The sequence below is a fragment of the Alosa pseudoharengus genome, unplaced genomic scaffold, assembly GCF_046254945.1.
Source record: "Alosa pseudoharengus isolate Yale_2024_CS ecotype anadromous, Long Island Sound unplaced genomic scaffold, YU_APseudo_1.1 YU_APseudo_1.1_scf_13, whole genome shotgun sequence".
In the NCBI taxonomy this organism is placed as follows: domain Eukaryota; kingdom Metazoa; phylum Chordata; class Actinopteri; order Clupeiformes; family Clupeidae; genus Alosa; species Alosa pseudoharengus.
The window spans coordinates 32,940,855-32,968,833 of NW_027468598.1; the positions used below are offsets into that span (position 1 = coordinate 32,940,855).

The 27,979-nt window shown below is 44.7% G+C and overlaps 1 protein-coding gene across 1 annotated transcript in view; it reads right to left on the bottom strand.

Moving 5' to 3' along the window:
- Positions 1-8: 8 nt before the first annotated feature.
- gipr (gastric inhibitory polypeptide receptor) overlaps positions 9-27,979 on the bottom strand; it is a 53,389-nt gene continuing 25,418 nt past the window's right edge. The window contains exons 3-14 of the mRNA XM_076283097.1: positions 27,706-27,802; positions 26,259-26,366; positions 20,958-21,079; positions 14,565-14,671; positions 11,420-11,573; positions 7,833-7,992; positions 7,378-7,438; positions 7,169-7,238; positions 6,079-6,167; positions 4,319-4,457; positions 4,100-4,141; positions 9-398 (exon numbers count right to left, since the gene is read on the bottom strand). Of these exons, the coding sequence (XP_076139212.1) occupies positions 9-398; positions 4,100-4,141; positions 4,319-4,457; positions 6,079-6,167; positions 7,169-7,238; positions 7,378-7,438; positions 7,833-7,992; positions 11,420-11,573; positions 14,565-14,671; positions 20,958-21,079; positions 26,259-26,366; positions 27,706-27,802 (1,539 nt within the window). The remainder of the gene's footprint in view (positions 399-4,099; positions 4,142-4,318; positions 4,458-6,078; positions 6,168-7,168; positions 7,239-7,377; positions 7,439-7,832; positions 7,993-11,419; positions 11,574-14,564; positions 14,672-20,957; positions 21,080-26,258; positions 26,367-27,705; positions 27,803-27,979) is intronic.

Sequence of the window (27,979 nt, forward strand, 5' to 3'; positions counted from 1 at the left end):
GTATGGTGTCAGCAGTAGCTCTCCGAGTACTTGACCACCCCGTCCCCTCCTCCTCCCCCTCCTCCTCCTCCGTCTCCAGTGCCCGTCACCTGCCCATCCAGTCCGTTCATGGCCTGCTTGTGAGCAGAAATGTAGCAGTATGCCTTCCCTTTCTTGGCCCCTGGGTGGTGGTGGTGGTGGTGGTGGTGGTGGTGGAGCTGGGCGGGTTGGGTGGCGAGGGCCTGGTGGTCGGCAGCACTGCCCTGGGGACACTCTGGCTGGCACGGGGGGTTGTGGTGGCAGAGGTGCCCGGTGATGGCACCACCCTGGGGCGTGTGGCTGCCCGTGTTGCGTTGGTCGTCCAGCACGCTGATGCCAAGCCGCCATCGCTGCCACTTCTTCTTGATCTCCGATTGGACCTGCAAGGAAAAGGGGAGGAGTTAAAAACCTGAGGAGCATTCTGAAGATTGTTGGATTATGTAGACTGTGTAATTTTTTTTAGGCATATTTTAATGTGCCATGACTGTCCTTCTAAGAAATTATGTGAATTCCTATATGTCCTTAAATGTTTCATTCTGTGGAATCTTTTATCAGAAATTATTATTCATGCACATTTTAAAGTGTGTTAACTGCCCTTCTTAAAAGGTCAAAAAAGCCATCATGATACAATTAATGTACTTGAGATTCTATTCATCGTAATATAAACCATAACCAGATCACAGCCAGCACACTGTGGATAACTGTAGAGTTGTTTTTTTTTCCACTGACCTCAACAACATCAAGACATCAATATCAAGAAATCAGACCCTCACCACATGCAAACGTGCCCATCTGCATTTGTGTTCTTATTGGGAGATAGACATCAGGACTTTGCTTCATTAGCCTTAGCGATAGCATCAACATGCACGCCACAGCTGTGAAACACCTCAGTCTTATCAGCAGCAGAGAGAGTGCTAACGCTAGTGCTAATCACAGCAGCTGATCTCTGCTGCTGCAGGCCAGTGCTATCCCCAGCAGGCAGAAAACAGACAGGCGGCCAGGCTGTTCACTCCCAGCCCCGTGGTAATTTATGACATTGGCGTGACCTTGCGGTAAGTACCATAGCGTAGCGTAGCGGTAGGCAGCAGTGGTGACAGTGTGAGAGGAGAGGAAGAAGACAAGAGGAGACAGGACCTGGGACAGCCAATTTGTGTCACACGGGCAAGAGTAAATCAGCAGAGGTGTGTGTGTGTGTGTGTGTGTGCGTGTGTGTGTGTGTGTTTGTGACCTCCACTCAACACCTTCTCCTCTCTGGAGGTTAATGAGGCCACAGACTTGCTCTGCTCCACACTGAGCTCGTGTCTAGACGAGCTGTGCCCTCTTACCACAAGGCCAGCTCGATCCAAACACTCTCATCCATGGCTAAATGATACCCTCCGGTCGCAGCGCACCAAACTCAGAGCCGCGGAGAGGAAATGGCACAAATCCAAAATAACTGATGACCTCAAAAACTACCAGACACTCCTGACCTCCTTCTCAGCCAGCATTACTGCTGCTAAGACGGCTTTCTACAATGACAAAATCAACAGCGCTACAGACACTCTAAAGCTTTTCTCAACCTTCAAATCGCTACTCAACCCTCAGCTGCCACCTCCTCCATCCAGCCTTACTGCGGACACCCTCGCCTCATTTTTTACAAACAAAGTGGCGGCAATCAGCAGTCAATTCTCTACATGCCCACACAACGCATCCGACTCGGATACCGCACTCCTACAACCTCTAGGGGCTGCTGAAACATCTTTTTCAGCATTCGCGCCTCTCTCCGAGAGTGAAGTATCTAGACTCCTGACATACAGCCGTCCTACCACATGCTCGCTGGACCCTATACCTACGAGCCTACTTCAGTCCATCAGCCCGACCATCGCACCAGCTATCACGCATGTGATCAATGCCTCGCTAACCTCCGGCACATTTCCAACAGCGTTCAAAATGGCCCGGGTAACACCGTTGCTTAAGAAACCTTCTCTCAACCCTGCTCAAGTCGAGAACTACCGCCCTGTCTCACTCCTGCCTTTCCTATCCAAAGGCATTGAACGAGCAGTCTCCAAACAGGTCTCTGACTTCCTTTCACAGAACAACCTTCTGGATCCAAATCAGTCTGGATTCAAAAGCGGCCACTCTACCGAAACGGCTCTGCTGTCTGTAACAGAAGCCTTAAAAGAAGCCAGGGCGACCGCTCGGTCATCAGTACTCATTCTGCTTGACTTATCGGCTGCCTTTGACACGGTTAATCACCGCATCCTTCTATCTATACTCGCTAACATGGGAATCTCCGGTTCTGCTCTCTCCTGGTTTGAATCCTACCTCACAGGACGCTCGTTTAACGTATCATGGCTTGGTCAACTATCTGCATCTCACCATCTCACCACAGGGGTCCCCCAGGGCTCAGTGCTGGGCCCCCTTCTCTTTGCTATCTACACTACCTCCTTGGGACAGATTATCCGTTCACATGGCTTCTCATACCAATGCTATGCAGACGACACACAGCTCTATCTGTCCTTTCCACCTGATGACCCCTTGGTTTCAGCATGGATCTCGGACTGCCTCTCAGACATAGCTACATGGATGAAGGCACACCACCTCCAGCTGAACCTCTCAAAGACTGAACTGCTGGTCCTCCCAGCTAAACCTACCATACACCACGACATCAACATCAAATTTGACTCCCTGTCTGTTTCACCTACCAGGACTGCAAGAAATCTAGGAGTTGTTCTCGACAACCAACTGAACTTCTCAGATCATGTTGCCTCAGTCGCCCGGTCATGCCGTTTTGCACTCTACAACATACAGAAAATCAGGACTTACTTGACTCAAGATGCTACCCAACTCCTGGTTCAGGCGATAGTCATCTCACGACTCGACTACTGCAACGCCCTCCTGACAGGTCTCCCAGCCTGCGCAGTGAAACCCCTTCAGATGATCCAGAACGCGGCGGCGCGCCTGGTCTACAACCAACCCAAAAGGGCACATGTTACCCCGCTGCTCATCCAGCTACACAGGCTACCTATGACGGCCCGCATCAAATTCAAGGCTCTAACCCTTGCCTACAAAGTAGTCTCCGGTTCTGCTCCCACCTACTTGAATGCCCTCATACAGACATACACTACCACCAGACAGCTGCGCTCCTCAGACGAACGACGTCTAGCTCTACCACCGGTACGCTCAGGCCAAACCAAACTTTTCTCATCTGTTGTTCCTCGCTGGTGGAACACACTGCCAGTTCCTACAAGGGCAGGGACATCCTTCTCCATTTTCAAAAAACTCCTGAAGACCCAGCTCTTTAGAGAACATCTCCTCTCATAGCACCACTCACAACAAGTCTTGCTGATCCTAGCACTCACCAGCCGTCTTGAACTGAGACGTAACAGCACTCACCGATGCACTTATTCTTACTGCACTCTACTGTTTTTAAACTGTTCTTTAAATTGTCCTAAAATTGTTGAGAATCGCTTTAAAACTTAAAATTGTTACCATGTTGTAAGTCGCTTTGGCTAAAAATGCGTCAGCCAAATGTAATGTAATGTAATGTAATGTAATGTGTCTGTGTGTCTTTTTGTTAGCGTGTGTGTGTGTGCTGTGTGTTCGTCATGTGTGTGAATGTATACATGGATTTCTATGGAACGTCACGAAAACATGCGTGCGCAACCAAGAGGCAGAAAGCACCACAGAACAGCATAGAGCAATGCAAAAGAGCAAAAGAATAAAATTAGTTTTTGTGCTGAAAACTGCACCAATTCGAAATCACGATGGCTAGAGAATGTTAAATATGTTCAATATCCCTAACGGAATGCATGTCTTCGCCAAAAATGACAAAATACGATGTTATATTAATAATCCAAATGAACGTCAAACTTTGAAATATAGTCTGAAATGAGATGTTATTATCATTGAGACAACAGGGGTATACAAAAAAATCCGATTGTAGCTTACAGCAGCCGACTATATAGGTTAAGTTTATAACATTGTGGACGGCCACCAATCGTCTTCTGCTTCACGGCTGCGCGAGCATCTAGTTTTGTTGGTAAACGGGAAACCCGTGTATATAAGACAGATAAGGTCATTCATTGCATGGATCACTTACCTCTTTGTTCACAAAACAGTAAAGGATGGCCACAAGGAAACCCTTTCAAGAGAGGAACAGAAAGAGAAGAATATCTTATTTTTATACTTTCATTTGTGTGAAGATTGCACAGGCCTCTGAAAACAGATCCCTCACAACAAAGGCACACACACACACACGTAGGGGCGTACACACACACACCTAGAAATTATTCCTTCGGCCTTAGTCCTCGTAGCCTACCTGAAAGGAGTTGAAGAAGAGCTCGAAGAACAGGTTGATGTTCCTTAGTGTCCCTTCCGTCTGTTCCTCCGTCATGACGGCGAACACCACCTCATGGATCCCCAGCAGTGGGATCAGGGTCAAGGTGGACTTGGCCAACCTGCGGGACCAGCCCAGACGCGTCACATCACACAGAAACTCACCAAAAACATACAAAGAACTCATGCCAAACCAACAATAATATCCCCATAGCCGTCTTCAGAGTAGATTTGACGTAGCCAATGTCACTGTATGTGCACATGAGGAAAGGTAAGCTCAAAACCAGATTACTGAAAGAGTTGAGTTACGCTACTGTGCTTCACGAGTCATTATTTATTGGACTTAAAGGTTGTATCAGCGATAGCGGGGATACGTCACTTCTGTTGATGTTCAAACACGTCCTAAATGCGCATCTCGTCGGTTATTGGTTGAAACGCGTTATTTTGCCTTTGAGTGGGTAGCAATTTTTTTTGTGTACAGATCTCGGAGCCTAGGCTGCCTACAGAGACGCAGTTTTTTGACGGCCTGCTTATGGGGCAGACAGCTAGCGGATCGTTAGGAAAGAATAGATGAATGTGATCATTTATGTTTGGGCCTTTTTTGGGCCTGAAATCGCTGATACAACCTTTAACGTTGAAAACTAAAAATACATAAAAAAAGGATAATGTATAGAACGACACGCAGCGGAGGGAATTTATATATATTTCACAGATTAATCCAAATGGCACAAAATGATATAAATCTGATTTACTGTATGCTATCTATTTAAAATGAATGTATAATATGAAGAATACAGAATACATCATACAATCAATCAAATAAAGTAATTTGTGACATTGTTAGCTATAATCTTCCATTTTAGATTCATGGAAAATCTAATTTCCTCTGATAAAGCTTCATCTGGCGCCAGAGAATTTCAAAGACCATTCATAACCAGTGGCTCCTCTTGCTCTCCTTTCTTATATGTCTATCCTCATTTCGTCTTTGATGTCTCTTTTTCTGTCAGTTTCTCTGTGGTTTATTTCTATTAAATAATTGATATTCCTCTCTTCCTTCTTGAAGTATATCTCTTTCTTTTTATTTTTCTCTCTGTCTATCTATCTCTCCCTCTTTCTCTATCTATCTCCCTCTTTCTCTGTCCATCTCTCTCTCTTCCTCGTTCTCTATCGGTCTGTCTTTCTTCCACTTTTAGAGCTTCTGGAGTCTCCCTCTTATCTGAGCCCAGGGTAGTAAGAATCGGATCAGGGTCGCAGCAAGGCTTGCGTCTGAAGATTAGACACGGTTCTTTTTTCTGCAGGGGGAAGGAGATGACTTCCTAAAAGTCCTCCTATAGCCTGGAGGCTCATGGGATTTGAAGTCAAGAGTATAAAAATTCCAGCTGAAACTGTGTGGAAACATCAAAGGCTCCCAGAGCACACACGCTGCTACGTATTCATTCACATGTTTACATTTGCACAAAAATAAACTCCTCTGTGGGAGTTATATGAGACGTGGGTGAAATGCATTTATACATTTGGGCAAATGCATTAATCATTAGGGCCTTGAGTGATGCACAGCAAGTCTAAATGGGGAAGGAGAAGAGCCTCCTCTAAGGCAGAAGCAAGCCTGGCTAGGTTAATTGTGTGGATTTGTCTAACTGTAATCCTGGAGGTGGCTTTCCTGTCAGGAGGAGCCATGGGGTCCTTTGATGTGGCAAAGAGAAAAGACAGAGATGGAGAGAGCACCGAGAGACGTGCTCTTACCTGAACTTGTAATCGGTGTACCTCATTTGGTGTGCTTTCAGCTTGGAGATGAGGATTAGGATAATCCTAATAAATATGAAAAAATTGACCTGCATCAGAGATAGAGAAAGAGAGAGAGGGAGAGAGGGAGGGAGAGAGAGAGAGAGAGAGAGAAAGGGTGGCGGGGGTTATCGGTCAGAAAGACAGAAAAAGAGAGACAACAAAACAAAAAGAAACAGAGGGTAAAGGAGAATGAGAACAGATATGAGAGAGAGAGAGAGAGAGAGAGAGAGAGATATGAGAGAGAGAGAGAGAGAGAGAGAGAGAGAGGGAGAGAGTGACATTTGAGAACTGCCTCATCTGATGCATGGCAGACTGGTGGGCTGATAAAGTTCATGTTCATGCTCTGTGAGTCTGGTTTAGTGGTTTACAGCGCTCAGTCTTGTCTCCCCCGGTGGAGCTGCTTTTGGAGTTTAATAGAGGCCACGGTGCCCTGACAGTATGAGTCACTTGTGGCAGTCAGAGTGAAGGGTGTGGGGGAGAATAGGGCACATCATGTCACTGACACAAACACACACACACACACACACACACACACACACACACACACACACACACACACACAGACAGACATACACACACACACACACACACACACACACACAAACACACACACACAATCATGCCTCCATTTCAGTTATAGTGAAGGATGAGTGATGGCAGCAGAACATCTCTATAAGAGAAGGCTGATGCATGCAATGCATGCAATCAGGCAGACCCACACACTCTCATACACTGACATTCATAAACACACTAAACACTCTTTTAGTCATTCAGTCACTTTTCTATTCATTTGTACAATGTGAAGATCAGTACATGAAGACACACATAAACTTACACTCACATGAATGCTCTTTCTCCCTCTCCCTTCCTCTCACACACATAAATGTACACAATCACACACACACACACACACACACACACACACACACTCTCTGTACAACAACGACAACAAAAATGCAGACATGACTTGTCACACATAGGACACATTCTCATCCCTGATCCTCCTCAAAGCTGTTCCGTTATCAGACCCCCTCTCTCACACACTCACCAGAATAGCCAGGAGGATCGGCGTCCTGATGATCCACCAGTATGCCATGTTTTCATTGATCTCCCAGCACCTGGAGCAAATTAGTGAAGTTAATGGGTTACATGGATGACATGCCATACACACACAAAATTGTGCGGATAATTGGATTACAGGAAATCAAATTAGCCTAATACAGAAACTACGTCCAATTCAAACAGTGGAGGTCTCACCTGGTGTTTTCATAATAATATCTCATAACAATCCAGGGTGCCACAAACAGCACAGGAGTCCCTGCACGTGAGTACAAAGAGGGAAATTAAACATCGAAATGAATCACTCTTATCAGCATCCTGCCAGGAGGCTTATTCCATTGCTAACCGGTAGAGGTTATATTCCTTCCATTACTGCAAAAGCCCTCTTATCTTATACATGTCACGTGTGCTGTATTGATTTGAAGTGCTTCAATTTTCATGCATTTATATGTATTCATGTGCGTCTGCACATTACATAACGTGTGCGCTCCCAGTGTACACCCTGTGGCCTTGATGCTGGTGAACATGTCACTGTGCTAGTGTGTGTGTGTTGTGTGTGTGTGTGTTGTGTGTGTGTGTGTGTGTGCATGTGTGTGTGTGTGTGTGTGCATGTGTGTGTGTGTGTGTCGTCTGGGGGGTGTGTGTGTGCTCACCCCAGCCAATGATGAGGTATCCGCAGAAGTAGCTGTTCTCAGAGAAGACCATGAGCACCAGCAGGTTGTGCAGGTAGAGCCCCTCTACCAGTAGCCAATAGTAGTTGGCCCCCACACAGTACTGCATCAGCACCTGGGCCACGCGGCACCCCAACAGAGCCTGGGGGTGTCAGGGGTCAGAGGTCAGGGGTAAGGACAAAGACAAAGAATTATGCATGTGAAATCCCATGATACTCTTTATGTAAAAAAAGTTATGTGTGTGTGTGTGTGTGTGGGGGGCAGACATTTACATATATAGCCATACAGATCTCGTAACCTGAATGACCTGTATGTGATTTCAAACGCACCATTTTTAATGGAAACATGGCTGTATTTTAGCAATCTGAAACGCATGGTCGGAGACACAAAGTTTAAAGGTGTTTAAGGGCGTGATTTTGTGATCAGAAGGGCTCAAAAGGGTTGGTCTTCTGTTTCTTATTGTAACAGTCAGCGGCGCATTTGATGGAATCTGTTTGCATGTGAGACCGTGTAGGCAGTGTTTTTCAACCGCTGTGCCAATACTGGTGTATGGAACAGGTATTCCACTAAACCTTGCTTCACTAAAACCTGTTTGTGACTAGCAGAGTATAGCCTACATGCATCTGCACTCCCCTAAAATGAAACTAACTTCACCATGGTCTCATAGTCAATAACAAAACAATTCTATAGTTATTTACTTTCACTATTGACTGACCAGTGGTTCGAAAACACAGCCTGAGAAAAACAAGATTTACCCTAATAATGTTTGAATGACTGAATAAAAATCCTAAGGACATTTATCCTGTGAAGGAGTTGTTTGAGACTGGTTCAGTGTTTCCCACAGAATGGATTGAATGGAATGGATTCAAACAGGGGGGGGGGGGGGGTATTAAGATCGTCTTGGTAGTGTATAGGTCTAATTGAGTGCTTGTCACTTTAAGACGTTTGAGGGAACCCTGGCAATTGTAACACAGTTGAAAGGCTGCTGATGTGTGGATGCAATTCATAACGTTTTCTACATAGTTAAAATAAAGGTTCGTACTTCTCCTTGGGACAAGCACTTTTGAATTTTGGAAAACACTTTTCCATTTACATCGGGATTTTGCAAACATCCAGTGTCAGAGTCAATAAAATGAGCCCTTCAACGAAATTGACAAGCAGCTGTAAGTAGGCTGCATACTAAATTCAACATCCAAACAGTATTCTAACGTTAGCTTTGAGATACTGTTTGATTTCATAACTTAACTAAGTTTAGTCTCTTCAATGTAGCCTACTATGTTGTGATAAGACCTTAGCAGAGTTCACTTCAATGCAGCAGTTTTGAACAAATTTGCGCAGCATGGTCACGATGCTAAGCGGATTTAATAGCAATTTAGCCAGACGTCTTCTATGCAATGCTTCTATGTGGCAACAACAATCCTTCAACAATCGTGAATTTTGTTAAATGCACATGCAGAGGAGTGGCAGCGGGTTACGAGAGAGAGCGGGGCGGGGCAAGGAAAGGCTGCGTGCGTAAAAAGCGCAGCTCAATGGCAATGCAAGGATTTGACCTTATATTTAATTGAAATTAAATTAAATTAAATTAAATTAAACATAGAATATTCATCTGTGGCGGCCGATTTTTATTTTGTGGCGCCCTGCCACAGATTAGTCAATGTATGGGAAACACTGTGGTTGCTAAGGGCCGCTATAGACCAGGGTTTTTTTAGTCAGTGGCGTAATGATTTACAGAGGGTGTAGGATAGCAATTTTTGGATGTGTGTGCCAGACAACACCTTATGTCGTCAATAGACACACCCTGGCCACAAGGTTTAATGAAAGTGAAGCGCATGGCGAAAAATTCATCACTTTATTGGGTGTGTAAGTGTAACCTGCGCTGTGTTGAACCTGCGCGACTCAGCCCTGCACATGCCTGGACTTGAACCCGCGAACAGCAGCACCTCGGATCGGGAGGCTAGCGTGCTGACAGTTGAGCCAATAGCCCAGGCTACTGGCTCGCATGCCAGCAGCACTCTCGAGGCGTCGGGGAGTGAGGTTTACCAACGTTCCACAAGCACAGCTAAGCTAGCTGGCATCCGTTACATAAGATAAGAATGAGCCTTGTGTCACACTTTGTACCAGGTGTACAATAGAGCCCTATATCTACTTCTGTAAGTGTTATTTTCTTCTTTTTTTTCCGGTTTGTTCACATGATGCTGTTCAGGGATGGATTACTGCACGGGCCTACTGGGCCCAGGCCCAGGGGCCCAAGGGGTCAGGGGGCCCTGAAGCCCAAGCCTTTGCATGGAATCATTGCCTCAATATCAGCAAATCAGTATGTACGCTATGAATCTGATTGAATTAAAGTATTGGCTATCCCCAAAATGCACCAGAATACAGGAAATCACATCATACAAATTAAAAATGTTCTGGGGGAGGACCCCCAAACCCTTCTTCCCACATATGCGACAATTTGTGGGGGGCCATTAATACAACTGGGCCCAGGGGCCCGAAAGTTCATAATCCCTCTATGATGCTGTTGCCTCTGACTGACATCTGTGACATTTCATTTTTCAGTGACTTCATGTGGGGGGTTTATTTATGTTCCCTTGTATGTCATGAAATCAAAACCACTGACATTCTTCACATGTCATTCACAAGACGTTTGCCATTTACTGCCAGACCCTTCACATCCACGTGAGCAGTGGGCTGAGGTCTCCCCGAGGACTCAGCATCCATCCCACTTCCTCTCCATCTCACATGCTCAGCCCAACAGAGTACAGCCATGTCAAGGTCATCTCACATGCTCACCCCAACAGAATACAGCCATGTCAAGGTCTTCTGTATGAATGGGCCATATAGAAGCTACATGATTTACCTGGCTGGCTGACTCACACACACACACACACACAAAGACAAAGACAGAGAGAGAGAGAGAGAGAGAGAGAGACTGATGGAGGGTATAGAGTGGGGGGTGGGAGAGTAGAGTTGTCACACCACTGCTGGTGTTGAGGGAGCGGTGAAGCACAGTCATGTTGGATGAAGGAAGTTGGGCTCATGGTAGATAACATGTTGGATAAGGAGTTTTGGGCTCATGGTAGATCACACTGAATACCACTAGGACCAAGTTTATTGCATTGGGACTCACGAGGGATTGTGCAGTGTTTTGACAATTACTCTCTCTCTCTCTTTCTTTCTTGTCTCTCTCTCTCTCTCTCTCGTCTTTCTCTCTCTCTCTCTCTCTCTCTCTCTCGTCTTTCTCTCTCTCTCTCTCTCTTGAAATGTGTCTCCATTTTAATGTGTATGCCCTGATTATGTGAGTCCCTTCATCACTTTGTCGCTCAGCATACTCAATACATTCCTGTTGTCCCTGGACTCTGCACTGTGTGTGTGTGTGTGTGTGTGTGTGTACATGTGTGCGTGGGTGTCTGCAATATTGGTGTGCGCATGTTTGTGTGGCCCATGGTATGTGTATGTGTGTGTGTGTGTGTGTGTGTGTGTGTGTGTGAGCAATATTGGTGTGCGCATGTTTGTGTGGCCCATGGTATGTGTGTGTGTGTGTGTGTGTGTGTGTGTGTGTGTGTCCTCACCTTGTCGCTCAGCATGTTGGACACGTCTCTGTTGTCCCTGAACTGGGGTGCGTCTCTGGTGAGAAGGGCATCTCGCGTGAGGATGGACACGGCCCGCAGGATGAAGGAGGCAAACAGGTTGGTGTGGATGAAGTTCCGGGTGCAGCGCAGTTTCCTGTGACACACACACACACACACACACACACACACACACACACACACACACACACACACACACACACACACACATTCTTACTAGTGTTGCCGACAATTGGTCGGCTTGAGTTCAAATGTCAAATCTGCTGTTGTGTCCGAGTGTGTGTCACTTGACAAAAGCATCTGTTAAATATGGGACACTTTACTTTACTAGCCCACCTCACAGGACCCAGGAATGAAAATCCTGTTCGCTGCTTTGCCCTCAAAGAGCTGCAATAAGTGTTTTCCATGAAACTCATTCTTCCTGAGTTATTTGAGAGCTAGATAAGAGCTCTCTCCCTTGACTCTTGCTATCGTACAGTAAGCGCATCACTCTACTGCTCACATCACTCACTCCTCACTCTACTGAGATGTTCTTCAAGGATGTTCCTGAAGAATGGAGGAAAATTCTCTTTCATTGACCTCAGCCATGCTTCTGTCCAGTGAGATGATTGAGCATCTGATTGCCTGCACTCGTCTTGTGTTGGAAGTAGGACTGACGCCTTCAGTGTTGAGTTGAAAAACCTGCTCATTATCAGCTGCCATGGGGGCATCAGCCTGGAGGAGTGCTGTAAACACGATTATGTGCTTACTGTGCTCTGTAACACATGCGCACTTCAAAGATAATGGTCTTACTGTCTATTCTTATTGATTGGCTATCAGGAGCCACAGTGTACCAAAAATAATAAAAAACCAGGGGCACTCTCGCTCTGCTGTACATTATAAGGTTCTTGACCTCCACTTCGCCCATTATGTCTCAATCTGTGGACATCTTGTACCTCCAGGGCATTTACTCCAAACTCCATTTGACTCCCCTCTGGAGAAAACGAATGACACTGGAAGTGTATGGAGAGCTGAAATCCTCCTTGAGTCTGTCCGCATTAGTGGATGCGTTGAAGGGCTGCCGTAGGGAGCACACTCATCAGGGAAGGCTATTCTTATACACGGCTAACATAGCATTAACCATCATGCTGGACATCAAACACAAAGGGCTCCCAACATCAGATGTGATGCTGTGGTGCTATAGCACAACATGAGCAGTGGACTTGTAGCCTGTAGCCTGTAACCTTAGTGGGGGGCCTGTAACCTGTAACCTTAGTAGTGGACATGTAACCTGTAAGCCTGTAACCTTAGTGGGGGGCCTGTAACCTGTAACCTTAGTAGTGGACATGTAACCTGTAAGCCTGTAACCTTAGTGGGGGGCCTGTAACCTGTAACCTTAGTAGTGGACATGTAACCTGTAAGCCTGTAGCCTGTAACCTTAGTGGGGGACATGTAACCTGTAACCTTAGTAGGGGGCGTGTAACCTGTAAGCTTAGTAGTGGGCATGTACTGTAACCTGTAACCTTAGCAGCACTTCTGTGGGTGTCTCCATTAATCAGTATGAACCACACATGGACACACTGGGTAAAAAATCACATGGTGTGATGGTCAGTCAAGACATGTGGCACTCCAAAGGAATTGGTCCCATTCATGATTTTAAAGTGAATTTCAATGTGTGACAGAAGAGTATTAAACATATCAAAAAGGCACGTTAATGTCTGTTGGCTCTTTTTGTTGGCTTTGTTTTGTAGAAGTTTTTATGCTGCCATGAGTCTTAGTTCACAGAGAGAATAGCTCAAAGGACCGACTCTGACACTGTTATGCACCTGCTGTGCTTAATCTGCTTGACTGAGAACATGTCCTGGCTGGATGACGCTGTGTTTAATCTGGCTGTCACAGCTCCTCATTTGTCACGTTGATGAAGCAGAAACGTCACAAACACTTCTCTTTTCACCGAGCAGTCTTAGCGTTTTGTCATCTAAACAATTGCTCGTCGCCACTTCCTTCGCCATCCATTTCCCCATCACTCCTCTCTCTCCATCTCCATCAGTCTCCCTTGACTGCCTCTTGTCATCACTCATGCTTTTTCTATTTGCAGTACCGATACAATAGTAATGGGCTCCTGAGGCAATAGCTTGTCTCTGCTGTGGCTACTCCAGGCTGTGTGACTTGTCACAGCCAGGTAAGACCAATGGGAGTTATTAACTCAGAAGTCCCACCCACAGAGTGGTGTTGACTGCCTAACACACCCTAACACTCTCAGGCTCACAGTGCAGTGGAAATCCATTAGTGACACTCTCACTCGATGCCCCAGGTGTCAATCAACAGAGTGTGCAAGCAGTTCCCAGAAAATACATAAACAAGTTTTCACCAACCCACCAGGAGACAAAGTATTTTTACCCCTCGCTACTGGAAAGGGTGAGAGGGTGCATCTGCCTGTCCATTTGTTCTCCAAGTGTGTATGTTTGTGTGTATGTGTGTGTCCACTCACATAGCTTAAAAAGTGCTGGTCCAATTTACTTACTTCCAATTGATTTATTTGCTTTCTAAATGTTCAGACAAGCTAGAGGGTCACCATTTTTCAGTCCTCCAGTGACAATCCAGACCAGGATCCTGATGCATGAATTTTCACTTTCTGTGCTGACCAATTACAGTATAGGGCCGAGGGTCTATTCTGCAGTCAAAAGTAGTCCATACACTTATGGAATCTTTTTTTTTGAATACAAATGTTGAGACAAATATTTGTATACTTTATATCTTGGTCTTATGCCATCATCTGTCAATTTATATAATTTTGTACTTTGGCAAGTGGGTCATTCTCCTTGGCCCAGGAAAAAACGACTCTATCTGTCAGTAAATACTATCAGCTAGATCTTATTGATTGTGATTGTGAAGCACTCTACACTCACAATCTACTGAGTGGCGGAGCTCACTTGAAGATGAGGAGGATGATGATGGTGATGACTATCAGTAAATATTATCAGCTAGGTCTTATTGATTGTGATGGGTAGTACTCTAGTCTCCAGTAAGTGGTGTAGCTTACCTGAAGATGAGGAGGATGATGATGGTGATGACTCTATCAGTAAATATTCTCAGCTAGGTCTTTGTGATGGGTAGCACTCTAGTCTCAGTAAGTGGTGTAGCTCACCTGAAGATGAGGAGGATGATGAGAGCGAGCGAGAGACTGGCCAGTGACAGTGAGTAGCCCACTGTGTACATGACCCTGAAGTAGGCCAGCACCATCATCTGGTTCTCCTGTGGACACAAATGGGAAATGGACAGCATTTATATAACATTTTTTTTACTCCTCTGAACACTCAAATGGCTTCACAGAGGAATAACTCACATCCACCCATTCTCTTCTCTCACACTGTCCACGGAGGCTGCCATGCAAGACAGCTGCAGTGTTTCCCATACATTGACTTATTTGTAGCGGCCCACCACAATATCAACATTTACCACCACACAATGATTTAGCATGTTGTACTATTTAAATTGGATGTAATTCGTTCAGTGCACCTTTGTGCAGCCTCCCCTTGTCTCTCAACAAACCTACATGTATGTTTAAAGACAACAATTCTGCAATTGTTGTCATAAAAGTCCACTGGCTAAATCGTGCTTAAACCTGCATCATTTGTTAAAAACTGCAAGCCTACCACCACAAATAGAATTTAATTCTGTGGGAAACACTGAGCTAACCAGCACATCAGAAGTAGTTTGGGGTTCAGTGTCTCGCTTAAGGACAGTTCAACAGGCCGGTCAGGAGGAAACTAGTTCCAATTACTGAACGACTCCTCTATCTCCTGAGCCACCACTACAGGGCACCAAGGGACATAAACATACAAGACATAATGTTTTTCTACATCGTCCAAAATGGCCTCCTTTCGAAAAACCCTTTCATGATATTTCCATTAATCTAAACATCAAAAGTCTCAGGTACCTTAAATGTTTTGTTTCAGCAATGGATTCACAGTAGGACCATGTTGTTTATTTCTCACTTTCTTAATTGGAATATGACCAGAACACAGGAAACATGTACTGTAGGCTACACAGTAGGCCATTTGCACATACAATTTAGTTTTTGTTCTGATACCAGTCCAAGTTCAGTCTCAAGATTTCATTAGATTTGTTTGTTTTAGCAGTGTTGACCAATCGGGGAAGCTCTTGATGGAGCTGTCGTTCCCCGCCAAGGCACTAAGGCACAAGACTGATGGCCATGCCTGGTCTGCCAGAAGCTGTTGGTAGATACAGCTATGATGGTGGTCTCCAGATCAGCTGCTGACTTGACCGTGGCTCACCCTAAAACTGACACTGCGGTGTCGAGAGCATTTTGGCAGGAGCCACCTGAAAAGTACTGTACATCTCCGGTGACCCTCTTCATTGTATTCCCAGGTAGATCGAATGGATGCAAAAGACTAGAACCTGAACAAGAAATGCACATTTCTTTTGTTTTATACTACACTGTATATTCCCTCTATCCTCAGGTTGAACAGTAATAAAGACAATGAGTAAGAAACATATATGGTCATCATAGCATTAGCTAAAACAACATATCTAATGAGTGCCTAACACTTGTGTACAGTAGTGTAAAAGCAGCCAATTGAAACTTTATAGAGAGGACTTATCACTGCAGTGACACTATTAACATGCAGTTGACACTAATTATCATGTTAATGATACAAAATGAAATCACATGTTCCACAGCTCAAGGCACTCTCTGTTGGTGGCCTGGGAAGGCCCAGTTTGCGCTCTGCATTACGGTTCCCCTACAGCTTGACACCAACCCTCAGATCAAAAGAAGACCATTGATCTCTGGGCTGGAGCGATTGGAGTTGTTGTGAATGGGCTCTCTGTCTGTGTAAAGCCAGCGGGCCATGTCTCTCATAGTCCATTAAACCCACGCTCACAACACTGCCTCTGCTCACAGAGAGATGCATTAGCAGGTGGAAGGAGACAGAGGGAGAGAGAGAGGGGGGGGGGGGGAGGGGTTGACAGTATGATACACTGAAAGAGAGGGAAGAAAGATTGGAGAGACAGAGGGGAAGAAAGAGGAACGAGAGATGAGAACGGTGGAGGTGGAGAAGCCAAGAGAGAGAGAGAGAGAGCAGAAATGAGAAGAAAGATGGATGAAATAAGGAGATAAGGGAGGATAAGAAAGACTTAACGAGGAGGAATGAGAGAACGGAAATGGAACAATATGACAAATGATTTTAAAACACACACACACACACACACACACACACAGACAGACACAGACACACACAGACACAGACACAGACACACACACACACACACACTCACACAGACACAGACACAGACACAGACACAGACACACACACATGCACATGCACACACACACACACACACACACACACAGATGATCATGAGCTATAAGGTAGAGCTGAAAATGCCCCCAGTAATGACTGCATCTATATTCATGAAATCCCTCATAACCACTTATCGTCTTCACTGGATGATTCTCACTTGTCTCTGTAGCTCGACCAATAACAGGAGATCGCACCGCTGCTGTGAACACTTAAGTCACAGCTGCTTCCTGTCAGAGGCACACTGTGCTGTTACACACTGCACTGACAAGTGTGTGTTTTGAGGACCTCCAATGGAAACAGGTCCTTAGGGGCGTGAATGTACGTATCCATGTGTACTCTTATTGTACACAATGCCTGCTCATGCAGGTCGTTTTTGAATGTGTCAAATATATGTCATATAATCTGAATTTTAAATCAAATTCAATTTCCTCACAAATAGTGGTTGTTGTTATAGACCCTTTCAACGAGGTAAACAAAAACAATGCTTGAACATTCTATTTGGGCACCAATCTACTTCCTCTGCACTAAGATAATGGAATGTTAAAAAGGAAGTCTTGTGGGGCCAACTATGATGCTGATAATGGAACTCTCTTGAAAGGGTCTATAAAATGTTGGGGGATAATATGCTCCAATTGTGACATCACAATGCAAAGAGGATGGGGGGGCGGGGTTGACAGTGAAAGCGGACCTCAGATTGATTGAAGAACAACACACTGTAACAGTGTGTTTTTTTTTTTTCACTCCGAGAAATTATTAACTTGCCCGCACAGAAATAGCTAAGGGCTATATTTTACAAACGTGTCACACAACGTTGCTGTCTGTACGCTCATTCAGCTCAGAGAACTGCTGTTCAGTAACAAACCTATCGGCCAATCAGAAAATAGGATTTCTTAACCAATCAGGAAATAGTTTTGTTTTGTTGCCAGGCGAACTCTGAGTTTCAGTTTCGTGAGCAGTCTCGGCCTTCGGTGAATGCATAGCGGAGGTGGTAAACGAGGTGGAGTTGGAAGAGAACCAACTGGAGGTGGAAGAGAACAGGATAATCAGGTAATAACTTCATTCATTTCAATCTCTCATTAGTTACTATAGTTTTCCTACTCGTTGTTTAAGAACAATATAATTTAAGTGTTCGTTTGAATAGTAGCTTATTGCATACTGTAGCCTATTGTTATAGGTCACTTTTAAAATCATGTCATATTATATAATTATATCCTGGCCATGGATGCATTAATCATTGCATCTGTATTCAAAAATGTCAGGTAAAAAGCAATTAAGCATCCTCTCATTCACCCTGAGAGGAAAGCCCCCTAAAAGGTCCAGGTTAGTGGATGCTGGGAGGTGGTGAAAAGGCCCATTATTGAATTGTTAATGCCATGTGTCAAATCTTTTGTTTTGCAAATCTGAGCAATTATAAATTATACTTTTGCCCCATTTTGACTTAGATGCTCCTACTTTAGCCAATAATCAAATGCCTGCTCTCTTTTGGAAAGCTGAGACACTGTTGGAAAACAATTAGAAATAACTATGTGATGTACTGACACAAAGTTACAAAGGCTAGATTGTTATTTTCTTTTTCTACCGGATAACAAGCACCTTTGAACTGACCACATTTCAGCCCTCTACAGTAGGTCTTGACTTGATATGACTTGAGTCCTAGCATTAGGTCTTGTCATGCTGTGTGCAAAAGTAGATCAATATAGAATGACAACATGAGTACTTTAGACCATTATTTGCCAAGGTATACTCATGCATTTTGTAAAATGCCCTATGAAAACTCCCCATAGGACTTTGGGTTATCCAAAATGCATACTGGCAATCAAATGCTTACTGCATATAAACCCCTTATAAGCATAATCTTGGCCTCAAATGAAAGGTAATACTCTGAAGTTTCATGCTTGCATCTGACCAGCCATCCCTTTAACCCTCGGACTGGGGGGGGGGGGGGGATCTCACTCTTGCCTGTCCTCAAAACTTGAGAGCCCTGATGCCCAGATTGAGCAATGTTACCAGGCAACAACATAACCGGTTCCATGTGTACTGATTGGATGATTACATTTCTCAAGAAAGTGATCATACCTCAGTATACCTCAAAAACTGCATATTGTTGTGTTAAGGACATTTAATACAAAATGGGTCCCTAAATCATTATTCAAGAATAAAGCTTTTAAAAGATTAGAGGCAAAACGCTGTGAGTGAAAGCCTCTTCGACTCAAGAACGAAATGACTTTCTTGCCACTGGCCATGGAGATATGGACTTTCTGTCACCAAATCAGACCTCTGAGCTTTAATCCACTGTCAGAGATAGAGCATTTCTCAACCAGAGAGGCATCTCTGCACCTCTGATTCTACACCCTGTAATAACAAGCACAGTCTGACTGAAACATAGATGCACATTATGATTTGCCAACATGAAGCCCATCTTACTTCTTAAGGATGAGCCCTTTTTCCCCTTGAAAATGAATGAATAAAAGCAATCTATCTCTAAGCTATCTATCTATCTATCTATCTATCTATCTATCTATCTATCTATCTATCTTTTTCAAATTTCACTTAGACACATATTTCACACACACACTCTTTTTTTGTTTGTATAATCCCCAGCTACATCTCCCTGTAACCAGTGATAAAATGTTATATTGGCTTCAGAAGCTCTTTCTTTTACTGACATGGCCCTATTATCCTCCTCTCCCTCTCCAAGGTGCCATAAGAGTAAAGAGTTTTGTGATGAATAACCTGCTGGTCTGTCTTCAGACGGACAAGAAAAATCAAATCATGTGGATCCCAAACAGCTGAAATTGATGTGAAATTGAAGAGTGGAATTTGCTATATGGGACACTGCTGAATTGTTTTCAAAAATGTCCCCTTGGGCATCAATACTGTTCTCTCTCTCTCTCTCTCTCTCTCTCTCTCTCTCTCTCTCTCTCTCTCTGCTCTCTGTCACTTTCTCTTTATATATCTATCTATACAGTATCCCCTTTTTGTTGTTCAAACAGTGCAGAATGTCTCCCTTTAAGCAAGAGAAAAGGCTGGGGAAGCTATGCTTTCCTGTGCTGTGCCATGGATCGACTGTTCCGGAGAGATAAGAGGATCTCACTGAAGCACAACATTGAGACTGCCATGAGGTCAGCCATGTTGGATGTTCTGTGAGACCCCTGTTGATTCACAATGGCAACGGCTCTCGTGGCTTCAAACTACTTAAAAGAAGCTGCAATAGCTAAAGCATGAACACCAACTCCCATGGCTTCAAACCACTTATTTAATCTGGGGGAAGCTGGTTGACTAGATAGTGGCAGTGTGTATTTATCCTGTCTTCATATGAGTAACTAAAAGACACCATAGGTGCAAAAAGTCATAATATGTGAACTGTTTTACATAAGGCAGAGCTAAAACTACTAGAGCTACTTGATTATGTATTCCCTCCTCCTATCATGAGGATTTTTAGTGTGCCATCTGGCTGATAGCGCTATAAACCAGTTTCTGGGGGGGGGGTGGGGGGGTGGCTCGAGGTCATTGTGCAAAGGACCTAGGGTGAAATTATTCTGAACAATTCCTTTAACATTTTAGCCACGGATTCAGTTCTGCCAAAGGCTTGCTTAACCTCTCTGGTAGCCCACAGTGCTGTGTAAATATCTTCTTTATATGTCAAATAGCCTCTAATGGACAACTTGGAGGCACAGACGTACGAGGTGTTCGAGAAAGATTGCTTAACCTCTCTGGTAGCCTACAGTGCTGTGTGAGTAAGAGGGGGAGTGGCTACAGTGATGTGGGAATGAGAGGGGGAGTGACTACAGTGCTGTGTGAAGGAGAGGGGGAGTGGCTACAGCAGAGATGTATATATATATTTAACGATACTTTTTACATTTCTTATTTAAACAACGTCAAATTTGCAGTTACTCTGCACTTACACTGCACTTACTCGTGCCCGTAGCAAGACACTTGCCAAATTTCAAATCAATCAGACGAATGGTTCGACAGATATGCGTTTAAAACACACACACATGCACACACACAAACACACACACGCAGTGTGTGTAACAATATCTTTTACATTACTTATCCAAGCAACGTCAAACTTGGCACTGCACTTACTCATGCCCATAGCACCTGCCACCTGTCAACAGTTCGACAGTTAACACACAAACAAACACAAACACAGACAGACAGACGTTTCTGTCATTTATAGATAGATACTTCCCCCAATTTTTGTTCCGTACCTGCGCCCTCTGTTGGCTTCCGTCGTCATTGCACTGGGAGTGGTCCCTCCAGGTGCGACTGGTGTTGTTGTTGGCCCACTGGCCGTCTGCCCTACACTCCCGCAACACAAAGCCATTCTGCACTGGAACAGAAGAACAATTATAACCCTGGTAAGTAAAGCAAAAAATGGACTTAAACTTAAAAACTGTAATTTTACTTGATTGCCCCTCATCTCTGTAGAGCTGCAGAACCTTGAAATGGTCATAACAACACCGGCTATTTTACGCCCAGTGTCTATCCTTATGCACTAAAAAGGTCACTCCAATATCTATCCTCATGCACTAAAAAGGTTACCTTCAACCCAGTGTCTATCCTCATGCACTAAAAAGGTCACTCCAATATCTATCCCCATGCACTAAAAAGGTTACTCCAATATATATCCCCATGCACTAAAAAGGTCACTCCAATATCTATCCTCATGCACTAAAAAGGTCACTCCAATATCTATCCTCATGCACTAAAAAGGTTACTTCAACCCAGTGTCTATCCTCATAATAATAATAATAAGTCTAAAGGGCCTGAAAATTCATCAAGGGAAAAAGAAGTGCTTGGTAGAGGGAACACAGGGTCCCCGCATTGATAGCTATTTCTTAAGAAGTGCATCAAGTCAGTCGGTTGAAGTTCAGCGACAGGAAGAAACCCACAGTTCGCAGGACATCAGTACCCCTGTTGTTGAGGAAAGTTCTAGCACTGAGGCAGAAAGAGAGGCCAGTCAGCCAAGGAGGGAGAAGATTAATGGTCATAGGCCTGGGGTTAGATGGCCAGGCGCAGCAGAATGTAGAATGTGGGAAGATGTTAATAGTGATTTGGTCAGTATCCTGGGTCAGCTCAAGGGGACGGCTGAAAGCAAATTAGAGAAAATGGGAGACATTATTTATAGCTATGGTAAGGAAAGATTTGGGACTATTGAGAGAAGGACAAAACGGCAACATGAGGTAGTTAAATCTAGGCGCCAGCAGGAGATAGATAAACTTATCAAGGAGAGGAGGCAGCTTAAGAAGCAGTGGAGAAAAGCTACAGATGATGAGAAGGAAGGTATTGACTGTCTACAGGCAGATGTGAGGGAGCGGTTAGTAGTGCTAAGAAGAGCTGAAAATATTAGGAAAAATAGGAAGAAGAAATCACAAAGCCCGACTAGCATTCTATAAAGACCCATTTAAGTTTGTTAAGTCTTTATTCGTAATGCAGAAGAGTGGTAGTCTTTTGGAACCTAAGCAGAAGCTTGAGGAGTATTTAGAGGGAGTGCACAAAGATAGGGAGAGGTTCAGGGAGATGGTACTTCATGCTGATATCCCACCTATTGGTGAATTAAGTAGCCAATGCGACGATAGTCCACCAAGGTGGAAAGAGGTGCAAGAAGTAATAAAACGTGCAAGGGCCTCTTCAGCCCCGGGACCTAATGGAGTGCCCTACCGGTTGTATAAGAGTGCACCAGATGTTTTAAGATTTTTATGGCAATTAATGAAGATAGTTTGGAAAAAGCAGAGTATTCCCAAGGCTTGGCGGAGGGCTGGGGGAATATTTATTCCCAAAGAAAAGGACGCAGTGGAGATTAATCAATTTAGGCCAATTAGTCTACTGAATGTTGAAGGGAAGGTTTTCTTCAGTGTGGTGGCACGGAGACTGACAAATTACCTTGAAAGGAATAAACAAATTTATACCACCGTCCAAAAAGCTGGAATTCCTGGCTTCTCCGGGTGCTTAGAGCATACCAGCATGATTTGGCACCAAATTCAATTAGCAAAGCGTGAGAAGAGAGACCTGCACGTTGTGTTCTTGGATTTGGCTAATGCTTTTTGGTCTGTGCCGCATAGTCTGTTGTGGGAGGCCTTTGATTATTTCAGAATCCCAGGTAGCATTAAAAGCCTAGTAAAAGCATACTTTCTGGATATTCAATTATGTTTTACTACAGCTGATTACACCACAGGTTGGCAACAACTTGAGATAGGAATCATGGCCGGATGTACCATCTCCCCACTTGCTTTTACAATGGCAATGGAGGTCATCATTAGGGCCTCAAAATGGGTAGTGGGCGGGGAGAAATTGCAGGGAGGGCCACGCCTCCCCCCGATTCGGGCTTTCATGGACGACATGACAACCTTGACGACAACCGTTCCATGCACCAACAGGTTGCTGGGTAAGTTAAATAGTAATCTGCAATGGGCCAGAATGAAGGTGAAGTCTAGGAGTCTCTCAATTATTAAAGGGAAGGTAACAGATAAGAAGTTTGCTATAAATAAGGAGGTGATTCCCACAGTTCTGGAGAAACCAGTGAAGAGTCTGGGAAGGTGGTATGATGCAAGCTTTAGTGATAAATCACAGGTTGACTTGAGACAGGTCATTAGGCAAGGTATTGCAAAAATTGACAAGTCGGGGCTGCCAGGTAAGCTCAAGCTGTGGTGTTTGCAGTTTGGTTTGTTGCCTCGGCTAATGTGACCATTGACAGTTTATGAAGTTCCTCTGTCAAAGGAAAAAATTATCAACTCCTTTGTCAGAAAATGGCTCGGAGTCCCACGCTGCTTAAGCAGTGTAGCCTTGTATGGGAAGGGTATTGTAGAGTTGCCAATATCTAGTCTGACAGAGGAATTTAAGTGTGCTAAGGCTAGATTGGAATTGACTCTTACTCAGTCCAAGGACCCAGTGGTGAGGAAAGTTGCACCCACAGTTAATGCAGGGAGGAAGTGGAACCCAGAGCAGGCAGTTAAGCAAGCTCAATCAGCATTGAAGCATAGGGATATAATGGGCCATGTGCAGCACGGGCGGGGGGGTCTAGGGGTGGGTGCAAGTAAACCCTTGTGGAGTAAGGCTTCTGCAGGAGAAAAGAGGAAAATGGTAGTGGAGGAAATGCATAGACAGGAGGAGGCTGTAAGATGTACTAAGGCAGTGTCGCGGGCAAAACAAGGGCAGTGGGTGAACTGGGAAGGGGTGGAAAAAAGACGGATTAAATGGAAAGATCTATGGGGCATGGAAGCTGGTAAGATCAGATTTATGTTAGGTGCTACATATGATGTGCTCCCATCTCCCAAGAATTTAAGTCAATGGTTTGGTGAGGATGATAAATGCATACTTTGCTCGTGTGTGGGCAGTCTCCACCATATCATATCAGGATGCAAGGTAAGTCTCACCCAGGGGCGGTATACGTGGCGTCATAACCAGGTATTGAAATGTGTGGCAGCGGCAATAGAGGATAAAAGAAGAGAAGTCATTTCATTAGCAGCTACTAAAGGGGTAAGGCAAATTAACTTTGTACGTCAGGGGGATAAACCTTGTTCCGCGAAGGCCAGGTGTAAAACCGGCCAGTTGAAAAATGGGGCGGGCTGGGAAATGAAGGTTGATCTTGGCCAGCAGATGGCGGTACCTCCACATATAGTGAGTACTAAGCTACGTCCCGACGTAATTCTATGGTCGGATTCAGAGAAGATAGTTTACTTCTTTGAACTCACTGTTCCTTGGGAAGACAGAGTGGAAGTGGCCAATGAGCTGAAGAGAGCTAAATACACTGAGATAGCAGAGGAGGCAGCTAAGCGAGGTTGGAGTGCACGATTAAGGCCTATTGAAATCGGTGCACATGGGTTTGTGACCAGATCTGCTATTAGCTTGCTGTCTGAATTGGGCATTTGTGGTCGAAGTCTAAGGCAGGTGGTTAGTAACATGTATTTAGCAGCAGAACAGGCAAGCGAATGGTTGTGGGTAAGGAGAAGTTACCCTTCCTGGGGCGCAAGCTAAGGTAAGCTAACTGGTTCATTTGTTTTGGTCGTGGGTAAGGAGAAGTTACCCTTCCTGGGGCGCAAGCTAAGGTAAGCTAACTGGCTCATTTGTTTTGTGTTTGTGATGGACTGTGCCTAGGTTGATGGTACTTGGCTAAGGTTCTTTTATGGTTTATGGTTCAGTCCGCATCAACGGGACGGACCGACCTAGCCAACTTAGACCATGCCTAGGTTGGTTAAGGGTATTTGGATGCTTGTTGTGGTAATATGGTGGCAGCATGGGGCGTAAGCTAACTGCTAACTGCTGGCTAATTTGTTTTGTGTTTGGGATGGGGCCTAAGCAAACGGGCTAAGCTAACTGGCTAATTTGTTTTGTGTTTGTGATGGGCTGTGCCTAGGGTGATGGTTGGTTGGCCAAGGTTCTTTATGGTTATGGTTCAGTCCACATCAACGGGACGGACCAACCTAGCCAACCATGACCATGCCTGGGCTGGTTAAGAGTATTTTGGGTATTGGATATTTCAATGTGGTAATATGGTGGCAGCATGGAGGGGAGTGTCTCCAGGATGCTGGTTTCACTGTTAAGCCTTCATGAGGTGTCGTGGGCCTAACTTAACGAAACATCGGTGAATGAGGGTGCCCACTTGATAACCCCAATGACATGCCGCATACTATATAGGCTACTGCTGTTGGATAGGCCATTTGTATTGTGCTTGTGACCATTTGTTGGCAGATTTGTGGGTAGTGTGCTTTTTAAAGTTAAACTTGAGCAGGGGCTTCTGAATGTGTTTTTACCTTGGATTTTGGCACAAGGGATTTTAACAGCTAATCCTGTGTATTAATGTAAAATAATAAATTGGTTTTATATAGCGCCTTTCAAGAAACTCAAGGTCGCTTTACAAGAAGGGGTGGTAGTATGTACTGTATGTGTGTGTGTGTGTGTGTGTGTGTGTGTGTGTGAGTGTGTGCGCATGCGTAAGTACACTGGATGGGAAGGTGAGGGGATCAGTGATGTGTTTTGAGGAGATTTTTGAACAGGCCCATAGAAGATCCTCATGCACTAAAAAGATCACTCCAATATCTATCCTCATGCATTAAAAAGGTTACTCCAACCACTGTCATCAGAGGCCTGGTGCTAAGCCATAATGCTTTTCCTACACAAAACCACTTACAGCACAGATAAGTGACAGATTTATTTGTGAGCTCCCTGACTATTACTACCTAGTATAAGTATAAGTATATATACTATTTTGATCCCGTGAGGGAAATTTGGTCTCTGCATTTATCCCAATCCGTGAATTAGTGAAACACACTCAGCACACAGTGTACACACAGTGAGGTGAAGCACACACTAATCCCGGCGCAGTGAGCTGCCTGCATCAACAGCGGCGCTCGGGGAGCAGTGAGGGGTTAGGTGCCTTGCTCAAGGGCACTTCAGCCGTGCCTACTGGTCGGGGTTCGAACCGGCAACCTTCCGGTTACAGGTCCGAAGTGCTAACCAGTAGGCCACGGCTACCCCAGTTGCCCCAGCTGCTACCTAGTTAACCGATGTACCTTGGTCATGCCATGGAAGGTACCAGGGGCAGGGCACTTTGACGGTGGTGTTGGGCAGACCATCTGCCCAGCAGGCGTACATGTCGAACATACGACCACACACCAGACCTGTCGGAGTAGAGATGCAGACGAGAGCACAGAGGGGAGAGAGGGAAGAAAGAAAGAAAGAAAGAAAGAAAGAAAGAAAGAAAGAAAGAAAAGGAAGGAGGTGAAAAATCAATGTGAAATATGCAAAGCAGAATGTGGGAACAGCAACACATCCACATTGAGAGAAACAACCTCCTTTGCATTCATGAGATACCAGATAAACTAGACAACTTTAAAGCAATACATTCCAAAATGTAATGACATTTATTTCCCCACAGACAGAAATGATAACAGAATGTGAATAGATGTCACCACCAGCTGACATCGTGTCCTCACTGCATGCAATGTGAGCGAGCCTTAGCAACTAAATCTGTTTGTTGACTTTGTTTTCAGTTGGAATGTCCTAGCTGGATGTAGCATGACGCAGTGCTGGGCAGTGTGTAGCGTGTTACAACGATTTAAGCAGATCTTTGGTCAGGCGCCCCGTTTCTTATTTTCTTTCTGGTTTTGCTATTTTGAACGAGAAATATCCTACAATAGAGCAGCATATTTAACAGATTCAGTGTGGGCAGAGAGTGCTCATTGCTACACGACAGTCGGACATTTGCATGTAGTTAGCACACGCTTGCCTTTTGGGGCCCAAGGGTTACATTCTTCCATGTGGGCAGATTAGGTTTTTATTAATGTGTTAGTAAGAGCCTGCAGGCTGGGGGATGAAGTGCGATGAAGGGGATTAGTGAGTGGGATGGCTAATAATCACGACTCAGAGCATGCTCACTACAGACATACATTAGTACATCACTTTGGATCCCTGCACATGGGGAAAAGTTTGCTGTCAACGCCTCTCTGTCATTTCCCTCTCTCCACATCTTATACAATGAGCCATTGGTTTGGATTTTTTTTATGCCTCTGGATTTGACAAAATCTGGATTGTATCTACACATTAAATAAATTGTGTTAAAAAATAGATGATTCTTCATGTACCCTTACCATTTAGATTTAGATTACATATTATTTTTCTAATGTCTTGAATTTGTGTGTGTGTGTGTGTGTGTGTGCGTGTGTGTATGTGTGTGTGTGTGTGTGTGTGTGTGTGTGTATGTGTATGTGTATGTGTGTGTGTGTGTATGTGTGTGTGTGTGTGTGTGTGTGTGTGTGTGTGTGTGTGTGTGTGTGTGTGTGTGTGTGTGTGTGTGTGTGTGTGTATGTGTGTGTGTGTGTGTGTGTGTGTGTATGTGTGTGTGTGTGTGTGTGTGTGTGTATGTGTGTGTGTGTGTGTGTGTGTGTATGTGTATGTGTGTGTGTGTGTGTGTGTGTGTGTGTGTGGTGTGTGCGCTCACAGTTGTGTACTGTATGTTACCTGATGGCTTGGGGTCGGTGCTGATCTTGAGCAGACATTCGTTCCTGTATAGGTTCCATTCATGCACTGTGTCCTTTACAGTCTTCCCACACGCTGACTGCAAACCACAGGACACAAACCACAGGACATGACCACAAGCCCACACACACACACACACACACACACACACACACATTTATGACCATAAGCCCACAAACGATGCTGTGGCAAGCGTATCCGGGTTAATCCGTGCATTAGGCTCAAACGTGGCCCAGGGTCGCTGCACTACAAGCAC